The 27945-nt window shown below is 39.1% G+C and overlaps 1 protein-coding gene across 4 annotated transcripts; it reads right to left on the bottom strand.

The window, feature by feature from the left end:
- Positions 1–27905, bottom strand: LOC112137772 (endophilin-B2). Of its 4 annotated transcripts, XM_024260245.2 has the most exons (13): positions 27687–27905; positions 25779–25920; positions 23307–23318; positions 20929–21057; positions 17717–17850; positions 17157–17249; positions 17052–17063; positions 13586–13648; positions 10727–10750; positions 10566–10655; positions 8645–8745; positions 4185–4380; positions 1–1086 (listed from the first exon to the last, which is right to left on the bottom strand). In XM_024260245.2, the coding sequence occupies exons 1-13, from the start codon at positions 27747–27749 to the stop codon at positions 979–981; spliced, it is 1167 nt and encodes a 388-aa protein (XP_024116013.1). In that variant the 5' UTR covers positions 27750–27905; the 3' UTR covers positions 1–978. The 4 variants fall into 4 exon arrangements, with proteins under 4 accessions (XP_024116013.1, XP_024116014.1, XP_024116015.1 ...); XM_024260246.2 differs by lacking the exon at positions 17052–17063; XM_024260247.2 differs by lacking the exon at positions 23307–23318.
- Between the last annotated feature and the right edge of the window lie 40 nt (positions 27906–27945).

The following is a 27945-nucleotide window of genomic DNA, read 5'->3' as shown; positions in this document are numbered from 1 at the left end:
AAAATGCAATAAATTAGTTTTATTAAATACCACACATAAGTCCAACTAAAGGAAACAGGAAGTTGCAATTACAAAGTAAAAAAAGCTGAAGGAGCCGTGCACGAGCCGAGAATCGACTTTATCGCTTCTGAAATAGAGTCAGGAGCGTGTGCACGTACGTGCACATAGGTGTGAGAGCATGCTGGGTCTGAAAAACCCTGCTGGATGCAGCGGATGAGCATCAGCCTGTTACATGCAGCAGCAGCGACAGGAATGTTGGACCCTCGAGTGCACGTTGACGTGCAGGCCTACAGGTTTGCACAAACAAAAGGCCCCACACTAGTGAGAGGTAAGCTTTCCAGATCTTCGGTTTGAAGCAGTCTTCGTGTTTTTTAAAGGATTCAGCTCAGCAGGACTTCAGTGCTCATAAGTGGACGGAGTGGGAACCAAAACCTGCAATCAGAGGTTGACCGCTCCACCATGCGCCACAGCTGCTTATATCTGCCTTCATCTGAAAGAGGGCCTTTGCAATAAATCCTCCCTCCGTTTCTGAATGTGGTTATTAACAGACAGGAAACGGAAAAACACAGTCTGCAATAAACCAAGAGGCAATCAAAGCAATCCAACAGGAAGTGACATTGGGCAGATTTCACTTCCTCCTGATGTTGTGAATTTTAGCGCTGCTCCCAAAATTGTGGTCTGCTTTCACAGAGATGTCCCTGCCGCTGACGCACATCACAAATACACCCTTCTGCTTGAGGTAGTCCCAAAGTACAGAAACCGACGCATCAGCAGCTGCAGCTCAGGAGGAAACGGCGCCTCAGTCATCAGCGTACACAACAACAAATATAGAACTTTCACAAACTGGAACGTGCACTCTCATGTGCACGGTCATGTGCACTGGAGAGTCACACCGTGTTGCAGAAGTTCATGAAAGTTTTGTGGCATGTGGTCCGGGCCGTGCGTGCTTCCTCTCATGCAGGCGCACACCAGCACAGACTAACTGAGCAGCTCCAGGTAGGTGACCGGCACCTTCCCTCTCTGGTTTCCTCTCTCCCCAACCAGCCAATCAGAGTCCATCCCCGGCATTGTGTAAACTGTGATGATCTGGGACACAGGAGAGAACGTGAAGAGCTGAGGATGAGACTCCAGAGACACCAGAAATAATGAAAACTTTTGATCAATTATGTTGTTTTTCACAATTTTCTATAGCCTTTTCTTTCTGCAAGACACGATGGAATAAAAAATAAAGTCATATAATTGTGAGAAAAATGTCAACAGGGAAAAAAAGTTGAAATTTTAAAAGAATAAACTCTAAAATTGTGAAAAAAATTGTGGGAAAAAGCCTTGCAATCTGCAAATAAAGCTGGTTGTGTAAGCCTCCATCCACATTAAGTGCTGAATAAATCAATCAGTGCACCAATTTTTGATTCCATAAAGCTATAGTTTAGGAATTCATTGCCATAATATATTTGGATCTCTGCAACTATACTGCCGACAGCATAAACTCCTTGTTGGTCAAGAATCTTCCTCTGAAGAGGCCCAGTTTCCTGTAAATTCCTTCAATGTTCTTATCTTCACAATAAAATAATGTCGACTTTGTATTTCCTTATGAGTGAAACCATTTATGCTGAAGTAACTGTTTGAAATGACGTCAACGTTTCCAATTCTGAAACACAATCTTGTTCTTTTTTTTATTGTGTGAATGCTTAGTAAGGATTCACACAATCGTCATCCCCCTGCTTCTTGAACACTTTTCAGCACATAAAATCTCAATCACACTTTCAGCGATTTCAGCAATCTTTGTATCAAAATGATCAGCTTATTCAGGACATTACTGCTTGTACTTTTGTTATTCATAAACGTTATAGTTTTTGAAATATTTAGCAAAATATGCCAGAAAGGAAATGAATGAGAAAGTCTTCAAATTTATAAATTCTAAGTATATTTTTCTTTAAATATATTAATGGGTTATGTTTTCATCTTTTATAGTCATTTTAATTTAGCTAATATTTTAGCAACCTACTGATGTTTTTGACTAATTTAGTTTACTGAGGAATAGTTTAAGCAATATGGTAGCTTTATAAGCTAATTTGTCATCTACTCAGGTTTTTTTAATGCTAATTTTGAGTTCAGTTAATATTTTAGCAACATTTTTAGATAATTTTTATGTACTAGGTATTTTAGGCTAATTTAAAGTTTAGCTTCTATTTAAACAGCAGGCTAACATTTTTGGCTAATTTAATTTACTAAGAAATTTCTTTGCAGATTTAGAGTTTAGGTAGCATTTATGCAATGTGCTAGCTTAATTGACTAATTTGGCATCTACTGAGGTTTTTTAATACAATTTTTTTAGTTTAGATAATATTTTAACAACATACTAACTTTGTTGACTAATTTGCTAACTACTGGGGTTTTTTTATGTTAATTTGGAGTTTAGTTTCTATTTTAGCAACAGGTTAACATATTTTACTAATTTAGTTTACTGAAGAATTTTAGGCTTTTTTGGAGTTTAGCTAGTATGTAAGCAATGTGCTAGAATTTTGGGCTAATTTGGCATCTACTGGGTTTTTTTCATGCCATTTTAGAGTTTAGCTTCTATTTTAGTGACAAGCTAACATTTTTGACCAATTTAGTTTACTCAAGAATTTTAGGCTATATAGGGGTTTAGCTAGTATTTAAGCAACTAGCTAGCTTTTTTTTGGCTAATTTGGCATCTACTGAGGCTTTTTGGGCTAATTTGGAGTTTAGCTCATATTTAAGTAATACTACATATTTTTGCGAAATTGGTATGTATTGGGGATTTTTGAGCAATTTTATTACAATTTTTTCTGAAATTTAGGTCCACTTCAGCGCTCTTTCATAGTTATTTAACAAAATTTCCAGTCTTTTAGCAAATTTAACCTTTTGCAAATAGCTTTTGCATTTTCAGCTAAAAACTTCAGCATCTTCAGCAACTACTTTCAGCAAAAAACATACACACTAGCATTATTGCAGGTAATGTAACTTTTCTAGTTTTTCTTAGCTATCAATTTTTTGCCTAATAAATTTATGATTTTAATCTTGTAAAAAACAATAGCAATAACTTAAAAAAAAACAATAACTTTTTTATTGCAAAATGCTGACTCCTTTACCAATAGTTCAATGAGTTTATTCTCCTAAAATGTTGACTTTTATTTTTTTATGGTAGTGGCTCTAAAACTCTGTTGTAATAAATAATCAAAACAGCAGGATTAGGGTCTGTAGGATTTATGACGTGTCTCCACTCATGTTGGTCTTTTGTGGGGCTGCAACAAGAATGATGGATAAAAGGAAATAAGCTGAGCTCAAACATGTTCCTGACACACTGGGACAACTTTGATGGATGGAGTCCCTAAACTTTAGTGGTAAAAGGTTAGACATTTATGACTTCATCTGTGGAAAACTGTAAATAAATGAGGGATGATGTAATGATTCTCACTTTAGAGTTTTGTGTTGGATTATAAATCATTTCCTCTCACATGATCTGGTACACATCTTCATATGTGGTACATGAATCGATACATAAAAGATTCAACTATATTTGTGGCGACACAATGCAGTCTAATGGATGCAGCCACGATATTTATTATTCATTTGGCATTTTAACTCTAAATGAAAATATCTTTTAACACTTTAAAAAATGTTCGTACTAGCACATTTTATTTGTTATATTACCACAGAAGTTGATTTTGCTTTACTTAACAGTACACAGTGTTACTACATATGTAATGTTAAATCAAATATTAGCTAAGGTCTTAAGAGGTTAGGTGTGCTGAAAATCAACAGGAAAAAGTCAGGCAATGAGAAAAACATTTCTTGGATTAGTACAGACTAAACAGGAACACCGCAAAAAACTTAAGATAAGCTGCATCTGAGAGGGAAGCATGGTGGTGTCCCAACCTGTGAGGAAAAAATAAACAAGGCCGACGTGGACAAGAAGGCCTGCTGAGTAAAAGCATCAGCCAGCGGACGGCATTCCTTTCCATCTGCTCCAACATGCAAATGTTTACTCACTGCTCTATGAATACTGGAACTGAACAACGGCACTGTGTGGCAAAGTTTGCCCGTCTTATCCAGGTCAACATCAGCCATTTAAAAGGCTTCAGTGCTGCCTCTTCAGAGGAGGGTGACGCAGGTGGGACGTATCAACCTGCAGGAATGGGGCACTGGTTATGAAAGCTCACCTCATCTGCAAGCAGCGACAGCTCGCTGCAGTCTGCTGCATCGTAGTCGTACAGGACTTTAGCCTTTCGTGTTCCTGAGGCTGGAGCCTGAACTTCTTCAATCGTCAGGGTCTCCACTGGGCTGCTGGCACTTTCTGGCTCCGAGGAGGGCGGGGGCTCATTCTGATTGGAATTCCGTCCAAAACCGCCGGGAACCCTGGGAGACAGAAGCTCAAGTGTGACTGTGAGTCTGTGAAAGGCACACAACATTAATCCAACTAATTACACTGTATTCCCAAAAGTATTGGTTCACATATGAACTGAAGTACCATTCCATTCATAACCCGTAGAGTTCAACATGAGGTTGGTCATCCTTTTACAGCTATTACAGCTTCAACTCTTCTGGGAAGGCTGTCCACAAGGTTTGGGAGTGTGTTTATTGGAATTTCTGACCATTCTTCCAGAAGCTCATTGCTCTGATGTTGGTGGAAAAGGCCTGGATCTCAGTCTCCACTTTAATTCATCCCAAAGGTGTTCTGTGGGGTTCAGGTCAGGACTCTGTGCAGTCCAGTCCAGTTCATCCACACCAGACTCAGTCCTCCATGTCTTTATGAACCTTGCTTTGTGCACAGTCATGTTGGAAGAGGACGGGGCCATTCCAAACTGTTCCCACAAGGTTGGGAGCATGGAATTGTCCAAAATGTTTTGGTGTCCTGAAGCAATCAGAGTTCATTTCACTGGAACTAAGGGGCCTGAAAAACAAGCCCACACCATCATTCCTCCTCCACCAATGCAGTCAGAAATGAACCGTTCTCCTGGAAACCTCCAAACTAAGACTGGTCCATCAGATTTAGAGATGGAAAAGTGTGATTCCTCCCTCCAGAGAAGGTGTCTCCACTGCTCTAGAGTCCAGTGGCATCGTGCTTTACACCACTGCAGCTGACGCTTTGTATTGCACTTGGCGATGTGTGGCTTGGATGAAATGCTCAGCCATTGAAACCCATTCTATGACGCTCTCTGCATACTGTACTTGGGCTAATCTGAAGGTCACATGAAGGTTAGAGTTCTGTGCAGAAAGTCGGTGACCTCTTTCAACTATGTGCTTCAGCATCTGTTGATCCGTCTCCGTCAGTTTACGTGGTCGACCACTTGATGTCTGAGTTGTTGTTGTTCCCAAACTCTCCCATTTTGTTCTGATAGAGATGACAGTTGACAGTGGAACTGAGAGAGGAAATTTCACGATTAGGTTTGTTGCACAGGTGGCATCCTATGACATTTTAAAGCTGGATTTCACTGAGCTCCTGAGAACGGAAAATTCTTTCACAAATGTTTGTAAATACAGTCTGCATGCCTGAGGGATGATTTTATACACCTGTTCCCAGATTAGGACATGTGATTCTGATTATTTGGATGGGTGAGACAATACTTTTGGTTGTATAGTATATGCCCTGAAGGAAGAATAATGTGCACTTTAATGGAATTGTACCATAACTATTCAACCAAAGCCCAAAGGATAAAGTCTAACAGTGAAAAGCAAAGTTTGTAATGAACACGTTCAGAATAATTATCAGTTCAGTTCAGGACAAAATTGCTTCACTTGTTGTGAACTGTTTTTACATTGGCATTGTGAAAGCACCCTTAAACCTAGTAACATGAAACGTACACAGATGATAGCCGAAAGTGTTGTGGTTCTTACAAAGGTTCAGTCATTTTGATATCTGATGTAGTTTTGAAGGTATGGACAATTGTTTGAAGCATGTAAATTTGACGTTATCCCTTCGTTAACATGGGATTTTGAGGTAATGATGGGAAGGATTTACTCCTCTCACTTCTGATCAATTTCACATAAAGTTGGTATGTTTGACACAAATAAAACATACATTTCTAAATTCTTCTAAGCCTGAGGTTTACAAAACAGAAAGAATTATTCTGATCGGACGTATGGTTGGCGAACAGCGGTCATTTGTTCGGACGTACTCAAAAACACAACTCAGCCATTAGATTACACTGTGCCCAGCTGCAGCTCTCACCCCTCCTCTACATCACGCGCACAGGGAGACAGTTTCAAGAGTTTGTGAACCCCCAAACTTATGATTCAGAAGTTTCAAGTTCCCCCTGACCATTTGATGAACTCCATGCATTGTTACTGTGATGTGTAATGCCTTATGGGCATTTGTATTTATAATTTTGCTGAGTCAATCCACAGGCAATCCTTCACTCTAACAGGATCGAGCTAATTTGGCATTTACTGTGGATATTAAGGCTATTTTGAAGTTAAGCTGATATGTTAGCTACATGCTAGCTTTTCTGGCTATTTTAGTTTTTACTGAGGATTTTCAGGGTATTTTGGAGTTTAGCTAATATCTTACGAAAATGAACCCAACTACCTTTTTTTTGGGCTATTTTAGCATCTACTGATGTTTTTTAGCCTAATTTTGAATTACGGTAAGTTGATATTTTAACCACATGCTAGCTAATTTATATATGTATATTATTTGCTATCTCAATCACACAACTCCAAACTTTCTGCAATTCTAACTTCTATATACACTGTGTTGTTTAAAAATTCCAACATGTACTTGTTCTGCTCTTTGTGGGTGTTCTGCTGTCCTTAAAAAATTCTGCAAATATCTCTTCTTGAGGGGCTGCACGGTGCCGCAGTGGTTAGCGCTCTCGCCTCACAGCGAGAAGGCCCCGGTTCGACTCCCGGCTGGGACCTTTCTGTGTGGAGTTTGCATGTTCTCCCCGTGCATTTGTGGGTTTTCACCGGGGACTCCGGCTTCCTCCCACCGTCCAAAAACATGCTTCATAGGTTCATTGGTGACTCTAAATTGCCCCTAGGTGTGAATGTGGGAGTGAATGTGTGTGTGATTGAGGCCCTGCGACGGACTGGCGACCTGTCCAGGGTGTACCCCGCCTTCGCCCATCAGTAGCCGGGATAGGCTCCGGCACCCCGCGACCCCGAAAGGGAAGAAGCGGTTAAGAAGATGGATGGATGGATCTCTTCTTGAAACTTTTAGGGTTTTTCGTACTGCAATTTTACAATTGTCTTGCAATAAAACTGAAATGCTTATGGTTTTCAACTAACCTGGATTATTCAGTACACTTTTGGGTTTTTAAATTTATATTTTTGTGCAATGTATAGCCAATATCATTGTCTTCTGCTATTTCTTTTGCAAATAGTGATTTGAACTTTCTGAAAAAAAAAGATTTTCTGCAATCCAAGAAATATCTTCCATTATTGACAATATTTCTGATTTCTGCAATTTCATCTGCAACAAATTGTAAACTTCAGCTTCTTCTGCTAAAAGTGATGCAATTAAACAATAAAGGCAACCGCCTTTAGCAATTACGCAAATGTACTTCCGCGGGAAATGCAATTTTCTACTTTAAACTGAAAAGTATTTGTGGGAATCAGCCAAGGCTGAGTGATGAAAAAAAATTATCAAAATTTAAACTATTAATTTAGTAAAGGTAAAAGCAACTTGAATATGGGATACAGTTGCAGTGCTTAGTATTCTGATAATTAAATAGAATGTATTTTATACTTGTTTCAAGTGAAAGGTGTATTAGTTTACAAAGTTTTTTTTAATGTCATACTATGTCAAAAAATTGTGTTTTATTGTCTCCGTCTACAGTCTTGAGATATATCATGACAAATGTATCAAAGTAAGTACCGTATTACCAGACTCTGTCTTCTAATACATAGTTCTTGTAAAAACTAGGAGATTTTTAAAAGCAGTATAATGACAAAGAACACATAACACTTATTTTATGCTAAATCACTTATTTTATGCTAAATCAAATAAAAGCTCAATCTTAGTTGGAGGTTTGGACGGAAGGTAAAACGCTGGAAACCAACAGCATTGTTGTCTAATCATGTCACATTACATCGACACCAGGGCTGTTTTAGTGAGACCAGAGGAGACGGCTTCTTTTAGCTAAACAGAACTTTGAACATTATTGCTTTTATTTAAAAAAATAAACTGAGACTGGATCTAGTCTCAGTCACCCAATGGCTCAAATTTGGAACTAAAAGTCCAGTTCAGTGGCTAAAACACCAGAGTTGGGGGTTAAGCATCAATGGTTACAAATAGGATTTAGATGACTGATTATAAACAAATAAAAAACTGAAATTAAAAACAGAAAACTTCTGTGGTTGCTCATTCTGTGGGTGAAAATCAAATTAACACAAAGCTGCAAACGGAAGCAGAAGAATGCCTCAGACTGAGTATTTAACCAAACTCTGATTCACTGAGGAAACCCGTGGGGACACTGAACCAGCCATCTCTGAAGTGCACTCAGGTGGTAGACTTCAGATGGATTCCGAGCAAAACAATGCCTTCTGTTACAAGAAATCATTCTTGAGGATCTAACATTTCGTCATATTTTATCATTAAAATCTTGGCTGGAGCTGCGTCCGGAGCAACAAACTGAAGCCGCCTCCTCATAGTGTTTGGATCAGATGTCTCCTGACTCACCTTCTCAGCTCCTCCTGCAGTTCTTGCATGTGGAGATGGCATTGTTTGTAATAGGCTGCCTGAGCCTCCACGAACTCATGCAGGCACCGCAGATGATTCACCTGAGGACGGGCAGAGCAAACACAGCGTTGTAATGTCTACACCACGAATACTCTCATTGTCAAACAGTACTTTTTTATTTGTTTCTGATTCACAATTATTTATGCAATTTTAAGCTTCATTTATGTCATGAAAATTATGTTTTTTGAGTTTTGTAATAAGAAATCATTCTGTTTTTGCATTTCCAAGTATTTTTCTTTTTAAATCAATCAAACTGTCTTGGACAGACTCTGTTTGAATGAATGATCTTCTTTCCATCAACAGCTCTGCTGCACATGCACTAAACCCTCATCTGTTCCTAGTGTCTAGTTCAGGTTCTGGAGAAGAGAAGATGGTATCTTCACATTGACTGCAGTCAAATGAGCCGCCGTTCACATTTCTGTGGTCAAATCAGCATCACTGGATTTTTGGTGTGAGTTTCATCCAATACTTACGGTAGCAGGACTGAGAACGCTGGAAAATCTCCACCAGACTCCACGGAGCTTCTTGATGTGACCATGGAAATGTGAACGGCGGCTCATTTGACCGCAGTTGGAAAGGATTGTAAATCAATGAAAGAGCATTTTGATGTTAGCTTTGATTATTTTATCAAGAACTCTGAGAAACCAATGATTGAATGTATTGATCACAGTCAATAAACATTGGAGAATTAGCTGAAAGAGTCTTTGGTGAACTGGAAGGAGAAAGAATCAAGATTTTGGAGGAAGTTCTGTCCATGAAGATCTTCACTTCCTCATCCTAGATGACATCCGATCAAAACGATACGGCCGCACATTGCTTGACATTTTATGTAGCAGCAGTGAAGATTTACACTAGCGAGACACCGAACTATCATAATCAGACAGGGGGGATCATGGGCGGAGCTACTCAGCTCCAAAAGCCACGCCCCCTCAAAGGAGATTTTGGAAACAGAGGCTTCAGATCAGCATGATATATGGCTTTTTAAGACATTTAGGTTGGTGGGATTTTGGTTAAAAGCTTCACAATCACAATTAAAACACTACTGGGACCAATTTTTTTAAATAAATAAAAATGTCATAGGGGGACTTTAAAGAAATGACCGCAATGTGCAATTCTGCCACAGGGGGAGCAAAGGAAACCCAAGACAAGATAACAAGATATAAACATAATAAAAAAGGTAATAATTAGTGATTAAGCTAAGGTTGTTTGAGGCATTTTTTCCAACTGAGAAAAAAACAAACACAAAGCTACAGATAACAAGTTGACCTACCATGGGTTAGTTTGCTATTATGTTAGTGGTTCGGTCCACTTGAGATCAGACGGGTTGAATGTGGCCCCTGAAACTAAATGAGTTTGACAACTGTTTGTTGCTCTATTTTCTTGTTTAAGTTTATTTATTAAATGTTTGATATTTTGCCACAAGGCTGGTCTCATGAATTTGAGTTTCTCACGCTACCTCTACCTGCTGAAGGTCCGACAAGGATGAAAACCTGAGAAGAGAATGACTCTTACTGGGAATGTTTTCCTATAATGTCCACCTGAAGCAACCAGAGCCACAAAAGAAAATCCATCAGATTTGCATGAACAGTAGTTTTAAAAGGACGATAAGGAGTGAAATGGTAGATGTTGGCATTTGTTTGACCTCTACTTTTTAGAAATCCCCATCGCAGCAGAGACATTGAGACCTTCCTCCCTCCGTCTCAGCCGCTCAGTTTGGAGGGCTAAAGTGGAAACAGCTACTGACTCATGAGAGGCCGGATGGTCAGAAAAATCCCCAGAGGAGTACTGAGTAAGTGTCCAGTAATTGTAAAGAATAAAATAACGGGGACTGCTGGAGCCGTTTGTGTGTTCAGGGACATACATGAGTACTGCTGATGCCCTCCAGCAGCAAACGAGTGACTTCAGCTTGACGATCAAACTCTTTCTGGGCCGTCCGCAGCTCCTGCTCGGCCTAAAACAGCAAAAAAAGAGTGTAAGTCTTCACACATTGAGGGCTAGGGGGTAAAATGTCAGAACACTTACTTTTTCTACCTCTTCGGTCCACAGCTGATAGCCAAAAACACAAAGCAGAAAAATTAGTCTCATTCAGGAGATCATCTGATGACTGTATGAGCAGTAAAATGACACATTTTATTGTACTTTTCTAACATTTCAACTTGAACACAGACTCATGTGCTGCTGCACCACCAGAGTGGTAAGCGCAGGGGTCTACAACTTGAGGCCCCGGAGCCACATGTGGCTCTCTCCCTAAAGAAAAATTATTGGTTGAGCTTAAAAAAAATAACTCAAGTAAAAAGAGAGCAACCATTGAAGTAAAAAAAACATTTTTTCAAGATGAAAGTATACATCACAAGTCAAACTACACATTTTCACAGATTTTTGTGTACTGAAAAACCAATTGGAGGTTACAACCAGAACTGAGGTGCACTGAATTATGAGGCAGATTTTCTATTTCTGAACAAATCTGAGGATTTTAAGTGCACCCTTGGTTTGAAAAGCACAGTAAGGCTCTGATTTAATTTTTGTGAGTTTGATTTACAAATTACTGGTAGAGAAGTACCATAAAAGGTTAAAGAAAACTTGTGAGCTGCTTCTACATTTAAATGTTATTCTTTTGCAATTTTTCAAAATCATACTTGCATTTACTTAGATTTAAAAGTTAATACATCTTAAAAATATATTTATGATACATGAACTTTAGACAATTTTAGGTGACCTCTGACCTACTCCTGTTCAAAGATAGTTAATTTGTTAAAAATGATGCAGATTTGGTCATTAGTTCAAAATGTGAAAAAATATTTAGCATTACATAATTGGTAAACATAGTACAACATGGTGAAAATGGGACATTTTTCCCATGAGATGTAAATGATCATCTGAAAATGTTTTCTAGCTTGTTATGGTGTGAAATCAGTGTCGTTTTCATTATTATCAATGTATAACTAACTATAGCTAAGCAAATTTGTTATGTCAAACTGGTAGCCCTTCGTATGACTCAGTACCCATGAAGATGCTCTCAGTTTCAAAAAGGTTTGTGACCCCTGACCTACAGTATTTGGTGCATTGAGATAATCCTTTGTGGATCAGGGTGTATTTTATTTTGAAATACAGTCCCATGAACCTCAGTCAAAAGTTACAAGTTAAATTACAAAAAAAGTCTATTTGTCTTTAAAGATTTTTTTAAATTTATATCAATAACAAAAGCAATAAAACAAATAAATGACTTAATTAGTTTTAAACAGTGAAGTATGACTTTGTGGCTCCTGCTGGTTTGTGGTGCTTTATTGGAACAATCTACAGCATCTGTGACTGACAAATACATTCTTTTAAGGCACTGCTGTCACTTTGGAGCCCACAAAAATGTTTTTAAAGTTGCAAAAAAGGAGCATTTCCAGCAGCCAAATGAGGGCTTTATCAGAGAACATTGCAAAATGTCTGCTTCCCTTTCAGGTCCTGTGTTTCTAAGTGGTTTTATATGTACTGACAGCCATCAGTGGCTTTGCCTAATTATTGTGTGATGTTGTATGTTTAGTAATAGTTCACAATATAGTGATTCTCGTAAAATAAATCACACTTCCAGCGATTTCAGCAATCTTGTTATCAAAAACAATCAGCTCGTTCAGGTCATTGCTGCTTGTATTTTTGGTATTCATAAACTTGATAATTTTTGAAATATTGAGCAAAATGTGCCCTATACGAAATGAAGGAGAAAGTCTTCAAATTTGAAAATTCTAAGTAGATTAGCAACAAATATATGCATTGGCTATGTTTTCATCTTTTATAATAATTAAAAAAAATGGGTTTTATCTAATACTTTGGCAAGATGCTAACATTTTTGACTAATTTTTTTCCACTGGGTTTTTTTTAGGTTAATTTAGAGTTTAGCTTCTATTTCAGCTACAGGCTAACGTTTTTGACAAATTTAATTTACTGAGGAGTTTAAAATATTTTTGAGTTTAGCTAGCATTTAAGCAATAAGCTAGCTTTTCTGGCTAGTTTGCCATCTACTATTTTGGGCTGATTTGGAGTTTAGCTCAACACAAAATATATTTTTGCATAATTGTCATGTGTGAACTACAAATGTTTCAGAAATTTAGGTCAACTTTAGCACTCTTTCATAGTTCTTTGACGAAATTTTGAGTCTCTTGGCAAGTATAACATTTTGTCAATAGCTTTTGCATTTTCAGGAAATCCTTTCAGAAATTAGAGTAAATTGCGTCACCATTTTCAGCAAAAAGCTTCAGCATCTTCAGCAACTACTTTCAGCAAAAAACATACACACTAGCATTATCGCAGGTGATGCAACTTTTCTAGTTTCGATTGCTTCCAATTGCTGTGGTGAGTGAGTGGAGCAGAAAAAGGTTACGTAAGTAAGTACGGTTCTGGGATGACCGCAAGAGTTCCCGCTCCCTCGGGTTCCTTACACTCTCACGAGAAGTGTTGGGACCGCGCTCCTGGTGCCACAAGACTTTATAGCCTCACCACGAGGTCACAGGTCAGGTGACTTTGTTGTCAATACATTCTCGGACTACGCATGCGCAAGAAGGACCATCCAGAGCTTGACGCACCGCCTGTGGCTGTCAGGAGGGAGGAAATAGAATAGCCGCTCACAGCTGGTACCAAGCTAACCCTGACCCCACAGACAGTTGTGAGCTGCTTCCCTGTAATCAAGCAGCATAAATCAAAGTGTTAATTACAGTGCAGTTTAATGAGTAACATCCAGTTGGACAGCTCCTATCAGTGTTTCTGCAGACTGTCAAGCACCACTTGACACACAAAGTATGCACCAACTTTCCCTTCCCAGCCCAGACTGTAGGGAGACGGCTTCAACCCCATGTTCAGATGGAGCCAACAGCACATGCACGCTCACTGATTCCTTACCGCAGAGGCGCTTGCAGAGAGCACGTAGTTCCGAGGTCTGGTCTCCTGAAAATCTGGAACCACCTGCAGACATAAAACAGTTGGTCTCCTGTATAAAAAAACTGTAAAGTTAACAGTGCACTAATACTAATACATTCAGATTATTGTTGCATAATGCTCACTCAAGCTTATTCTTTGACCTTTACTGCCAGGCTAAAGGAATGCTCTACATCAGCCTGAATGAGCTGCATGAGCCACGTGTGCACAAAGACAAGCCGACTGTCAACATTTGTAACTGAAACCAATGACTCACACCTTCACTGTCCAGACTGACTTCCAGAGAATGGGATAGGGCTGACGTAGCCCTGCTCAGATATAGTTTCTTGGTGCAGGAATATCCCCGCCCTGTTTCATTATCACTGCGGAATTTAAAGCCCTCAGGAGACATCGCTGCTCTACATTCTCATGAAGCCAAACCGGCACCTTTTAAGGTGAGCTTTGAAAAGAAAAAGACTTGACAAGTTCAAACACCTTATAATAGCAGTTGTGTGGTTTGAGTTTCTCTGAGAACTGGAAAAACATTGAAATGACTGCACAAAAAGAACCTGTTGTTTTTTACCTTTTGATAATTAACTCCTTAAAGTCGATACGTTTAAGTACAATTTTAGATATGATTTGTGGGAAAATGCAAAGATAAGAGCAAAAATATTGAAAATTACAACATTCGATCAGCTATGTTTTCAAAATAAGGTCATAAAGATTCACAGCCACAATTGCATGTTTGCACTTAAATCACACCGACAATTTTTGGACAGATTCATTTAACAATATGATAAAACTTGATTTATGTAGCTGTGGTTGGGAATCTTTATGGCCTCATTTTGAGCTCCACTTACTGATCCTCCAGCAGTCACCAGAGAAGGAGAAAAACTCTACAGTTTTAGGTTAAACAACAATATAGACGGTTTTATTAAAATGACTCATTCGTAGCAATATCATGGTGTGGCAAATAACCAACAGAATATGTGCTCATTATTTTGATTGTTTTGATGCACGTCTCTATAAAAAACTTTGTAAAATCAGAAATCTGATAGATGGAGTTATTGAAAAGATAAAAATGATAAACAATAGACATGAAAATTAATATAGTGTTAAAAAAGATGTATAGGTTTTTGTGTCTGAAGATCATTCTGCACAACATTCACCTTTTGGAGTATAATTTGTCTAAATATATAATCTCTTAAGTTGCAATACAAAGAGTTGGGGCTGCTATACTGAATCTCCTTTATTTTGATAACAGTTTGCAGATCATTTTGTTACTTTCATGCAGCATCAAGACGTTTCTACTCTTTCCCAGCAGCCTTAAGCTAAGGTCATGTTAACTGTTAACCCTTTAACTACCCAACCAAGACAAAATCGATTTAAAAAACGTTTTTTTCTGTTGCTTATTTCCTTCGGGAGAGTAATACAGATAATTAATGTTTTTAAAAACATGTTTTCTATATGGTGGAGCATGCAGTTAAAGGGTTAATGGGAATACTAGTCACTTTCCTCTATCTTCAGAACCCTCCGAATCCCTTTTAAGGTCACTGGGTTGCTGGAGCCTATCCCAGTGATTGCTGGGGGAAGATGGGGTGAAGTTCCCGCTCATGCACGAGGAGAAACAGGGCCGACAGCACTAACCACCACACCACTGTGCAGCCCTAATAGTCACATGTACCAATAAATAATAATAAAAAAATAAATAAAACAGAGTAGTAAATGTGTTTTTTTTCCTTTCTTTCCTCTCCTCAGATGGCTGAGGTGAATTAAATTATACATTTTTGCTAACTGACATCTTTACCTTGGGGTCGGGAATATCAAATATTTCAAGAATCTCATTTTGATGAAGCAACAAAACAGAATTTAAGGTTTTATTCTGGAAACCAAACCTCAGTGTTTCAGCTTTGAAAAAAGTTATAAAGACAAACATTAATAATCCACTTTTCATGGATATGCTGGTTAAGTCCGACATCTAGTGGCCAAGAACTGTAAGTACAATTAAGTTGTTTCATTTGTTCGAAATAAACCAAAGTAGGAGCTAACTGAAAGGATTTTCTTCATTCTTAGGTAATTATTAGCAGATTCAAAAAAGGATTTGTCTGAATTTTTCAATCTGTATTCTTGTTTTGTGACACACAAATCACATACTGAACCGAAACAAAACTGTGACCCAAAAATCAAGGTTTGAACCGAATCATGGGGAGAGTGGATCGTTGCATCTCTAGAGATGATCTCACAGCTGGATCTGAATGACATTAAAAAAACAGATTTAATGTGAATAAAATTTAACAAGATCTTGCGAGAACCAGCTCGTGTAATTGTTGTTATGATACATGTACTATTTAGTTTTTACCTGGGATGGGAACCGAACCGAAACTCTGTACAGTTACAGTTAATGTTGTGATCATTAAATAAAAATAATTTTACCATTTCAGTACAATGAAAGACCTATTCATATTCATGTGAAAAATTGTTCTGGTACAGTCTTGGCATATATTCTGATAAATATGGTATTGTAAGACATGTATCATGATATGTATACACGTAATACACCCCTACTGTAAACTGCTAGGAGTAAAGTTTGATTGAATGATTGATCTTCAGGGACATGTCGTCATCTCTCACGTGCACGCCACTATTCCAGTCTTATCCTCGTTTCCTGGATGAAACACTGTCACATAAACGCTCATTCTTCCATCCTGAGGAGACACTCATATTCTGGATAAGATGTCTGGAATATTCCGAATATTCCAGGGTGAAAACCTGATTCACAACAACCGCCAGAAGAGACAGGAAACGGTTCCATCTGTGTTGTTGAAATCTTTTACCAAACTCTCCTGGATAATTTGAATATGAACTAAACAAATTAATGTTTCTACTTGAAGAATTACTAAATAAATTGGATTTAATTAAAAATGTCAGTATAACCGTATAAATTTGTAAATAAATTTATAGATTTTATACAGTTGCTGATAGATATCCATCATGATGCGTTCACTGTCTGACTGTTTTATTCTGAATATTCTCAGAAAAATGCAAAAAAAATGTTTCTGTTTTTGCAACACATGTAAATAAGTCATCAGTTATTCGATTTATCTTATCCACAATAAGGTTTTTGTTTAGAAAATGGCGTGTGTAACCACGAATGATTGATGAACAGAACATCGGGTCAGAACAGCTGCCGATGTGACCCGTCTACTGAGACTTCTTCAGTCATCTCCTGGCCTGCTTTACCTCTCTTCCATGACATCAGTCTGGATGAATGAGCGTCTACACTCATGTCTGAAATGATTACTGAGACCGACAAGCACAAAAAGAATCAAATCTAAGCAGACAGCTCAGCCCTGGTCTGCTCGGTCTCAGAAGCAGCAGAACTTTCTGATCAGCCTCAGCAAAGCAGGAAGACCGGTCCAGGCATGCATCACTGCAACTCATTCATACTCACTTCTGCCTCGCTCTGAAAGATGGCGGAGACACAGAGGAGGTCAGTGGCGGCGCCGCGTCAGTTAGTTTGTTAGTGAGAGCGGGGCACATGCACGCGGTCACTCACCGCAGCCTTGGCCTCGGCCGCCTTCGCCTTCTTCACTCGGGTTTTGCAGGCATCCAGGTCCAGGCGCAGGTTCTCCAGCAGGCGGCGCTCTTTCTGCACAGAGAGACGGACTCAGCATCTGCAGAAGCTGGAGCAACTTCCTGCTGAAACCTCATTGAACTGAAGCCAGGTCAAGTTAGGAGTGTCAGTCTTCATTCACTCCAGAAATCAATCTTAGATTTTAGTCATTTTTTGCTCTTGGGGTCACATTTAGACATTTAAATATTTAAAATGGATCCAATGCTACATGTGGAAACCACAACTACCCAACAATACCAGTTTTAATTTCCAAAGATTGTGGTCATAGTGGGAGGAGCCAAATAACATCTTCAGAACTCTCAGTTCAGATAAGTATATGAACAAAAAACCATGTCAGCTCTGAGTGGAGAAGATGTTCGGTTTTCTGGTTGGTCTGTGCTCTATCAAAATAATCCGGACCTTCATATCAGGATGGGGGCGGGTTTTCTTTGACACCATCAGAAGAACTGCTGCAGCAGCAGCTGGACGGCAATCAAACTCACAGAAATGATGCGCCAGTCTCCTTCCAGGAAGTTCCTCAGGGGGCTCAGAAAACTGATGTCTGCTGTCTGGATGAAGTCCTTCTCCACCACTCCCAACCTCCTCTCATATTCTCCCACCTTCACCAAAGTGCTGCCTGAAAACACAAGTCAGTTATTTACTTCTAACATACTTCTTAGTAGACACAAATGACTTAATACACCATCAAACCAGTAAGAACCACCACTCATTTCTTTTTTGCCTTTTGCAAGTTTCTCTTCTAGAACGCCGAGCCACATTTGTGGACCACATCAAGCTGAGGAAAGGTGAAACATTTTGTCTGTTAGACAAACGCCATCATTTTCAGATCCTGCACAGACTTGGAGCCCTCCAGGAGTGTTTGATCAAAATTCAATCTGTAAACCTCCAATATCCCACCGGGGTCATGTCTGGGCCCTATATAACAAGTTAAAAGTACAGCAAACAAGTCTAAAATTAATTAAAGCTAATAAAATCCATCTAATTTTTGATTATTTAATCCTGTAAAGCCCACCACATCAATTAATTTAGGACATTTATTTTTTAATTAAGATGTTTTTTAAACATTTGATGAAATCTACATAAAAAGTGCAATTTTATTTTGTTATGAGATATAGATAGTATCAATTATGACACACTGGTGGTTTGTTTTTGCTCACAACAATGTTAGTTTAACGTGGAAAAAATATTTACATGAGGAATCAGGATAAAAAGCACCGTATTTATCCACTGTCTCATATTTGATCCACAGATTTTTATAAAGAATTAATTATTAACACATTTCACATTCTTTCGATTCATTATTTAGTCATTTAAAAAAAGAATAACAATAGATGAGTCTTTCTCGTCATGAAGTTTCAAAAATTAGCAAAATGTTTTCCTGCCAAAAGTGTTTTTGCGTTTTCATGGAAGCAGACATTTTGAAATGAGCAGGAAGAGCCCTCCTACTGCCCCTAGTGGAATTATGAGGAACTGCAGGACCGAAAATATGCACCAAGTTATAAACAATGGATTTTTAAGGAAAATTTGGATCATACTAATGAGATAGACTTGTGTGTATCTAATATGAAGCAAATTATTAGATAGGGTTAAAATGTCTTGTCCAGATCTGTAGGACATATTTTCTTAACTGTATTTAAACAATATCTTGTTTAAGAAACCAAGAGATTGCTTACAAAAATGCTTTATGTAATTTCTGAACTGAGCATGACATTGATTGTCAGTGAAGGAGAACGTTTGTATTGCAATTTAAATAAATGTACAGATGGATTAATCCTTTTAGTGCTTCACTATTCTTAGAGAGCTTTCACACTTTAACACCCTCATGTTTAACATTGTGTGTACACACACAAACACACAACAGAGTTACTGTTGTATGAGTCAAACTCTGCTTTAACGGGGTTTCTTTGTTCAAACTCTCACAAAGGTGACATCTCCACTGTCAGCTCCTCACACAGGCTGACCTGCATCCTTGGTTTCCACAACTAAAATGTTGCATACATGCATTACATGCAGCAGACTGAACTGCTGTTTTCGACCTGTCAAAGGCATTGGCTGCATAAGATAACTCGACCGAGCGAGTGTGACGTCACCCATAGAAAATGGATTACTTCCAGTTCCATCAGAGTGAAAACTGTTCAGTCGTCCTTTTTTCACCATACATCGAATATTTTGAATGTTCGATGAGAGACCACATGCTTTTATTGAGGCATCTGATTGCCAGTTTATAATTTGAATAAATTGCACTACAGAAAAAAAACTATATTAAAAAAAATTTGGATTATCAAGAACATTTAAATAAATGTAGCAGAGTAAGAATCATTATTCTGACAGATAGAATGACCGAGTACTATATATGTAATATATATTTATTTCTCTATAGAAGTCTGTGGGATTTTGACGTCTTGGAGCCAGCAGCTACTTCCTGTTTGGAACAAGAGGGAAAGGTGTCACTCAGTCTAGTTCCCATATACAATCAATGGTCAAAGCCCATAGGTTGCATCAATATGGTTTAAAGATCTACTTTAATGAAAATTGTGTTTTTAACATGTCAATGTAGCATTTTTCTCAAGATTAAATTACATTTATAAAGAAAATTGAGACTAAAATAGCATTTCTGAGAATTTCTTAATTCAAATCAGGACCAGACAAAAAATGCCATTTGAAAAAGCCTGTAGTTGCATATAAGCTACAGTTGGTGGTTCCTGCTCTGCTCCATTCTGATGCATCCACTTGTAGACGACTAGATCTTTGTACATCTTTGTTTTCCTCGTCTGAACTGCTATTTGGCTCAAAACTGTTTGGCTGGGTAGCTCCAATATTGCCATTTTTGTTAGCTCAGGGATGTAAGCTAGCGGAAGAGAGTGCAAACAAGAGAATGATGGGAAATTAGTAGCAGGCCAAATCCACGCTAACAGTCTCACCCACAACTCAGAGGCAAATTTCTAATGAGCTAATGCCAATATGCAGAAACTGTCTCTGGGGGAAAAAAACAACAACGATTTTTTAGTTTTGGCTAAAAACTGCATAATCACAATTAAAAGTCCACTGGAAACTATTTTAACAATATAAATCAAAAGATGATCGGAAAGAGACTTTAAGATTCTGTGCTCAGCTCCTCTCGCAAACCTCAAAATAAAACCAAGAGGGATTTGTCAACTCTGAACCAAACTGACTGCACCAAGAGATTCCTGCATTTCTTTTGGAAACAGTGATTTAGTGTCATCAGCGTCTTTAACCAGAACACAGACGCTGCTGTAAAACTCAGCAGAATCCTCAGTTTTTGTCTCGTTTATAAATCTGATGGTTTGGTTGGCTCCTGGCAGTGCTGACATCTTTACAGCCTCCTGATGCTGCAGTGGATGCAGAGAGAGATGACCTGGTTAGAAGCCATATTGATCCCTCAGATGGAAATGAATCCCAACAAAGACCTGTACTCCCCTGCAGAGTAATGAGGACAGAGAGGACGGCCGAGCAGAGCCTTCCTGCTCTGACATTATTAGTTAGCTGTGGTTTACTTTGGAATTTGGAAAAGCTATTTGGTATAATTCAGAGTTTTTGCAGTGCTAAAGCTGCAGAAACTAAAGGAGGAAAGCAGGGTGGGGTGAATGTGAAACTTGAAACGTTTACATTTAAGGTCAGCTGTTGATGCAAATAAGCAGTAATGCTGCATGTGACACTCTGAACGTCGACTCACCGTATGGACTTTCAAATCCAAACTCCTTTGCCGCGTCCTCCATGTGCTGACCCAGCAGCTCCGTGTTGGTGACCCTGGACGGGGCCTTCATGTCCAGCTTCTCATAGAGAAACTCCTCGATTCTGGCGCCTGCAGAAAAACTCCAGTCAGGGTGAGGTTACACCACAGGAGAGGGACCAAACCAGCAACACCGAACAAAGGTGATGAAGTCAACATGCAGAACAAACCTGAAGATCAACAACGAGCAAACCAATCAACAGATGATCTGTTATCAAACACATGGACCAACTTTTTTAGAAGAAAAAAAATAATACAAAATTAGCATTTGCTATGTTAAAGCATCTTTTTCAAGGCTCATAGCTTAATAACTATAACTAAAGTTAGAAGATTCCTAATTTTTAAAATATTTCTCAACTATCTCCAACAATCCAACTAAAACTGTTTAGAAGCAAGTTGTGTTTGTTAGTTTAGCTTTTTCTGTTAAATAAAAAACCCAAATCGTCAATGAAACGGCTTTAAAATATTAAAACATGATCCTTAATCAAAAAAATCTGTCTTTTTCACATTTTCAACAAAACTATTGAAGCAGATCTGGACCAAATGACGGCAGGCTTGCAAAAGTTGTATAATCCTTTGACCACGGAATGTGAGTCCTCTAATCACGTGTCTTCAAACCTCCAATATGTCAGTCAGTCTGTCTGAGTTGTTTGAAGACATGGAGATGGACCAGAAGGAGATTAGAATCATACAACAGCCCTCACACACTCTGCATTCTGGTTCTTTTATTTTAAAAGATGAACCATCTTCAGGTAAACTTCACCTCAGTTTTCTGCTGCAAGTGACTAGAATTTACTAATCTGACACTCAAACTAAGCTGATTTTTGACCATTCCACTTGCCGTATATATCTTTTTGTAATACTTTTACGGACTATATCTTGTTCTAAAATGTAAATCTATGGTTGTTTTGTGTTGCCTTTGACCTGAGTCATTACTGTCAAAAAGAAGTGTGTTTTAATAAACTTTCTGGTACCATAAGGCCAAAAGAGACAAATGTTCTCCACAGAGACCAGAACGACCTAATGAAGGTAAAGTATATCTGTGTCAGATTAGTATTATTTCTTTGCTGCCTCTTGAACGTTCTGTCTTAATCTATGCAAATAAAAGGAGATCTCAAGACAATTAAGGTACCCTAAAGTAAAAAGTGTGGCTTAGTGTCATAAATAAATGAATTATAACTTAAAATGGCAAAAAACACCAAAAATATTAAGTTTAAGGGTCCTTTCATTTTGCCTAGACCTACTTCATTAGTTTGACTTTTTATTTTTATTTTATTGAACAAAAATGTAAGGATAACCTTAGATTTTTATTGGTGGATTTTTGATCATATTTGCTAGTTTAAGTAACTATTTTGAGTTGTTCTTGTATTAATAGAGGGTAAAAACAAGTCTGTGAGTGTATCTGAAGCCATGGCAGCTGCAGTCTATAAAAGCTGACAGACTATATAGCCTAAAACCAAAATCTAGTGAAAACGTGAATCTTCTGCCTCCCTTTGATTCCAAACCTGATGACTAAATCGATGTTGTTGAATCATGACGTCACGCTGACCTCTATCCAAACTATCAGAGTGAAGGTCGTGTAAAGGTCTCTGGTTACCTGCAGCAGGTTCTGATCACCAAGACGGAGAAGGGGCATGACTGATCAGAGTTCAGCGCCCTTTCCCTTCAGTCCATCTTCTAATTAAAGACTGAAAATAGCTGCACTGAATCTGATCAGATTGAAATCGGGCCACGCTGAGGGGTTTTTACAAAGGTTTGATTGAGAGAAATGACCTGGAAGGTTATAGTAACCGTGACGAGGACTGGAATGCAGTTTTGTGTTATCTCCTCCCTCAATACTGGAAAAACCAGAATTTTGAGTATTAACTGGTGCAGATGAACATTTCCACATACAGAGGCTGGAGTAGCCGCTGACAGAAACCGGTCTTGGGTTTTTCTTCACTTTTCTAGACTGTGATTCACATTTTTCAGACTCTTTTAGCCGTTTCAACCGTTCTTCATTTCATATTCAGCTTCATGTCTGGACCCTTTAGTCCTTCAATCTGACACACACAGAGCCACTTCCCTTCTGATGATCAGTTTCAGCATCCGTTTGACCCAAACTCAACTGTGCGTCCAAAGTGAGCCAGACACAAACACCAATAGACGAGCGCGTCAGAACTCCTCAAACCGAGGTTACAAATAAAATCAGCAGACTATTACCCAGTAAGTGATGCTTTAGTGGGATTTTTAGGATCAAAGAGCAGAGGCTTCCCTCTCCCACTAACCCAGAGGCATTTCCACATCAGAGCAAGACAGGAGGCACGAGGCAGGACACTCACCTGTGTGATCAACTGTGGCATGCAGAGTCAGAGAAAACAATCACATTAGACCCCCCCATCCTGCAAATGTCCTCTACAACACAAAAAAGCTGCTCTGAGGAAACGGAAAACAACATTATTAGAGTTTGGATCAAGTTGGATTTGGCTCATGAAAGCGTTTTCAAAGTGGATGGAATGAAGATGTGAAGATGTGAGAACATTCTCTCCTTCCATGCATCCACACTGCAGTTCTCTTGAAGGTTTCTCCTTTCACACTGTTACCTAAGAAGGAGTGACCAGATCGCTCTCCATCATCACTGAGAGTTCCTCATTAGCAGTAAAAAGCTAAAGTCCCATGATTGGTTCACACTACTGAGTTTGTTTTACCCATCCCTTGCGGATGCAGTGAGCAATATGACCCCCCCTCAAACCTCATGCTTTGGTGATCCTTAAATTGCTTTGCAAGCAAATACAAAATGCAGAAAAAGCACTGACAGATTAATGTTGATGAGAGCCTAAAGCTACTGATACACCGGGCATGTGATGTGTGCACAAGAAAGCACTAAACGCAGGCTTAGCCCACGGTGTTCACACTGGACATGCAGGGAGGGGCTTCTTTTCCTACTGTCTACTAGCTCATGTCCACTAACTACACTTGAGGCTTGGTGCACAATGTCAAAGATGTTCAAATCTGGTGAATCTTGCTCCAGGCTTTTTCTTTCATGGCTCCATTCTGATATATGAGAGACTTGGTGTTATTTCATTTCCAGCCGATCACAAACTGTATTTATTAATTTATCCTCCATGATCAATTTTCAGACGGTTAGCATTTCAATCCAAGCCCTTAACTGGTCGAAGTTTGAACTGCTTTAACGGCAGTGGCTCAGGTGGTAGAGCGGATCGGCCAATGATCGAAGGATAGGGGGTTCGATTCCGGCTCCCGCCAGCCAAGTGTCGTTGTGTCCTTGGGCAAGGCACTTAACCCTACTTGCCTCCAGTGTGGCTCCACTGGTATGTGAATGCGTATGAATGTTCTGGTGATGGTCAGAGGGGCCCTAGGCGCGTACTGGCAGCCACGCCTCTGTCACCCTGCCCCAGTGCAGCTGTGGCTACAATAGTAGCTTACCATCACCAAGTATGAATGAGGTGTGAATGAATAATGGATATACAATGTAAGCGCTTTGAGCATCTGGAAAAGCGCAGATAAATCCAATCCATTATTATTATTGTTCAGTGTGAGTCTGTGTGTTTAGTACGTAGAGCCCAAAAACGGTCATAGAAACATGGTTAGCCACTCGTGAAGGTAAGAGTTTAAAAACTAGATGAAACTCGCATTTACATTGAATTATTATTAAAAGTGAGGGGGTTGCAGGCAAGATAGCACCTAAACACAACATTAAAGTCATCATTAGCCGGAAGCTGAATTTGCGTATCTATATTAGAAGATTCCTAACCCTAACCCTAACTGTAACCCTATTTCTGTGTTTCCCAGGGGAAAAGCGTGACCTTCATCCAAACTTTGGTCAGGGACTTCCAGCTAATGATGCTCTGGTGCCGTTTTGGGGCTGTGTTGTTGTCTGCGGCTAGGTCCTCTCGTTAAAAGTGAACGCACTTTGCTGAGGGTGGTTTGGGCGTAGCTTAAAAACAAATGTAGTTTAGTACCAGATTGTCTGTTTCCAGTCAAACTTTGCTCTATTTTTTGGTCCTAAATAATGTATTTTATACCATCAAGGTGTGAAGGCTATGCAGCCTTTTTTTCTAAATCTTTATGGCACATATATAAATTTCAATTTCAATTGTTCTCAACCTCACAGAGGAAACTTCATCAAAAAATTATCCTCCACAGCTTGGAATGTCAACACAAGCACAAACATAAAAGTTGCAGTGATGATCTCAAATCAAAACCAGTAACAGAAGGAATTTGATGCTGAAGCTTTTTATTTAAATTTAAAGTTATCCTTTCCCTGCATGCAACACTACGTAAGTATAATGTAAGCAATCCAGGAAAGAAGACATGGATTCCTGAATTTAAATTAAATAAGAACTAGTTAGAGTTACGGTGGGTTCACAGTTAACTTTTTGGGGGAGTTAGATTTACAGAGAAACTGAGTTTATTTCAGTAATAATAATGGATGGATGGATGGATGGATGGATGGAAAGATGGATGGTTGGATGGATGGATGGATGGAAGTGCTGCAGATCCACAATAACATCACTATTTCTAAGTACTAACAGTATTTTGTGTAAACAACATCATTGGTAGTAGGGTTTACTGTCAACATACTTCTTTATCCAAAACTACTACCTTAAGACTGCTGTGTGTAAACCACAGACTGTACATGAGACAGATGTGAACCTCCTGTGTTGACTTTAAACTGACAGCATGTCTCATAACAAGAAAGGTCCCTGTCTGTGGTAACAGTAGACACACAGGAGGTGGTATATTATTATAAAAGATTACAGCCGGGCACGGGGCCCGCCATAGCGTCATACTTGGGTTAGGCTGCAGCAGGATCTCGGTCTGCCTGAGGATCTTCTCTGTCCAGTGTTTGGTGCTGTCTGCCCGGACCATTAGGTTCTCAAAGTCTGGGTCCAGGTTGGTCTTCTCCGACTGCCACAGCTTCTCCTCAGTGAACTGAGACAGCACACACAAAGGTCACACTCACTGATCACACTCAAAGTTTAAGACACACGGATCCCACACATGGCCTAAACCAGAGGTCTGCAACCTTCAATACTTAAAGAAATATTTGGGTTGATTTATCGCCAACCAAAACCCAGTAGGAGCCACAGATTCGTCACTCACCCTGTAGAAAAATAAGATACTGATTTATGTTTTTGCTACGGACATGATACATTTAATTAAACTATTGTGTTTTTTGGTATAAAGAAAACAGAATATTAAATAGTTATAACTTTTGACAGAGCTTTGCATGACTTCCTTCAAAAATAAAAGACATCCTACACCAAAGGATCATGTCAATGCAGTAAAAGGAGTAGGAAGTGTAAATTAATCAATAATAAATAAATAAAAGAACTGTTTATTTTACTGTTTCTGGTGCATTTCAGCCACAAATTCACAAATATAACCAACAAAACTAAATCAGAGCGAATTAAGTGACCCATACCATATATTAAAACCACGAGTCACACTTTAAATCCTTGAATTTGTTCAAAAATAGAAAATCTGCGTTATAATCCAGTGGATTATAATTTAACAGAGCTTTAATTGTAGTTGTGCTTACTGACAATACATTGATTTATTGATGAACATTTTATTTTAACCAAAGAGCTACAATGGAGAGGTAAAAGAACCACGTGTGACTCCGGAGACAGAGGTTGGAGATCCCTGGCCTAAACAGACAAATCATACACATGGATCATCACAACAGATCACACTTAAAGACCCAAGAGAGGAAGCAATAACCCACATAAGGATCAAATACAAGCATCACAATCGATTGCACACACTGATCTCACAAATGGATCACACTCACAGATCCAACACAAGAATCTCAATCGCTGATCACAATCATGGAAGATAACATACAAGGATCATCACGGACCATCACAAAAGGATCACCTTCATGGATCACATGTGAGAATCATACACACAGATTACATACAAGGATCACATCCTGTACACAAATCACATTCATGGACTCCACACAACCAAAACACTTACAAAACAACCACAAATATCACCCTCGGGGATCACGCATACGAAAATGGATCACACAAGAGGATTACACACGTAGATCACTCACAGATCATAGCATCACACCCATGGACCACACACAAGGATCAAACATAGATCACAAGCATAGATCACACGCAATGATAGCAAACAAGATCTACACACATAGATCACGCTAAATGATCACACTCACAGATCACACAAGGATCCAACACAGATCACACACAATGATAGCAAACAAGAACTATGGAAATGGATAACACGCACATGGATCACACTATACAGCATGATCACACTCATGGATCACACTAAATAATACCACACACTGTATGGATCCCACACAATGGATCACTCTCTCAGATCAAACACAAAGATCACAATCATGGATTCCAAATAAAGATGATACACCCTCATGGTTACATGTAAGTATTATCACACACCTGTCTGCTTCAAAATCAGATCTAGTCTATAAGTAACTGACAGAACAATTTGCCTCTAAAATTATTGACTTAAGTTTAAGGCCTGTTTGTGTGAACGGATCTGTATGTGAAAGCAACAGCTCCTGTCGACGTACAACATACTACAGTCTCTGTCGGGATGCACGCAGAGCTGCCCGAGTGTTTCCAGACTGAAAGGTGCTGAGTCAGTGGAGCCCCACAGCATCTGGCCCAGAGAAAAGATTCGTGACAAAAAACGAGCGTCACCTGAACGGCGCGGGTGAGGAAGAGTCCCGCCTCGGTGGCCAGTTTCTTCACGTTAAAATCCATAGCGGCTGAGAGTCTGAGCGAGCCCCGATGTTCCAGATGAGGAGCAGCGGCAGGACTAAACTAAAAACTAAAAACTAAAAAAAACACAACATGGATCAGCGAGGGAGTCACATGACCGGCACGGACGTGGCCCCTCCCGACGTCAGAAACGTCACCCTCCCAAATGTCAAAAATATTGCATGAATATGTCTAAAAT

The sequence above is a fragment of the Oryzias melastigma genome, linkage group LG9 (genome assembly GCF_002922805.2).
Source record: "Oryzias melastigma strain HK-1 linkage group LG9, ASM292280v2, whole genome shotgun sequence".
Classification (NCBI taxonomy): domain Eukaryota; kingdom Metazoa; phylum Chordata; class Actinopteri; order Beloniformes; family Adrianichthyidae; genus Oryzias; species Oryzias melastigma.
Note: the sequence above shows the minus strand (reverse complement) of the source record. Positions and strands in the feature narration are given on the sequence as shown.

Bases quoted from the DNA above. Each gene is read 5' to 3' on its own strand.
- LOC112137772 (XM_024260245.2), bottom strand. From the start codon at position 27,749: ATGGATTTTAACGTGAAGAAACTGGCCACCGAGGCGGGACTCTTCCTC. The intron at 17,851-20,928 runs GTGAGTCGACGT...TTGTGTTTTCAG, and splicing joins TGGATTTGAAAGTCCATACG to GCAGCACTTTGGTGAAGGTG. The intron at 8,746-10,565 runs GTATGTCCCTGA...GCCCGTCCTCAG, and splicing joins AGGGCATCAGCAGTACTCAT to GTGAATCATCTGCGGTGCCT.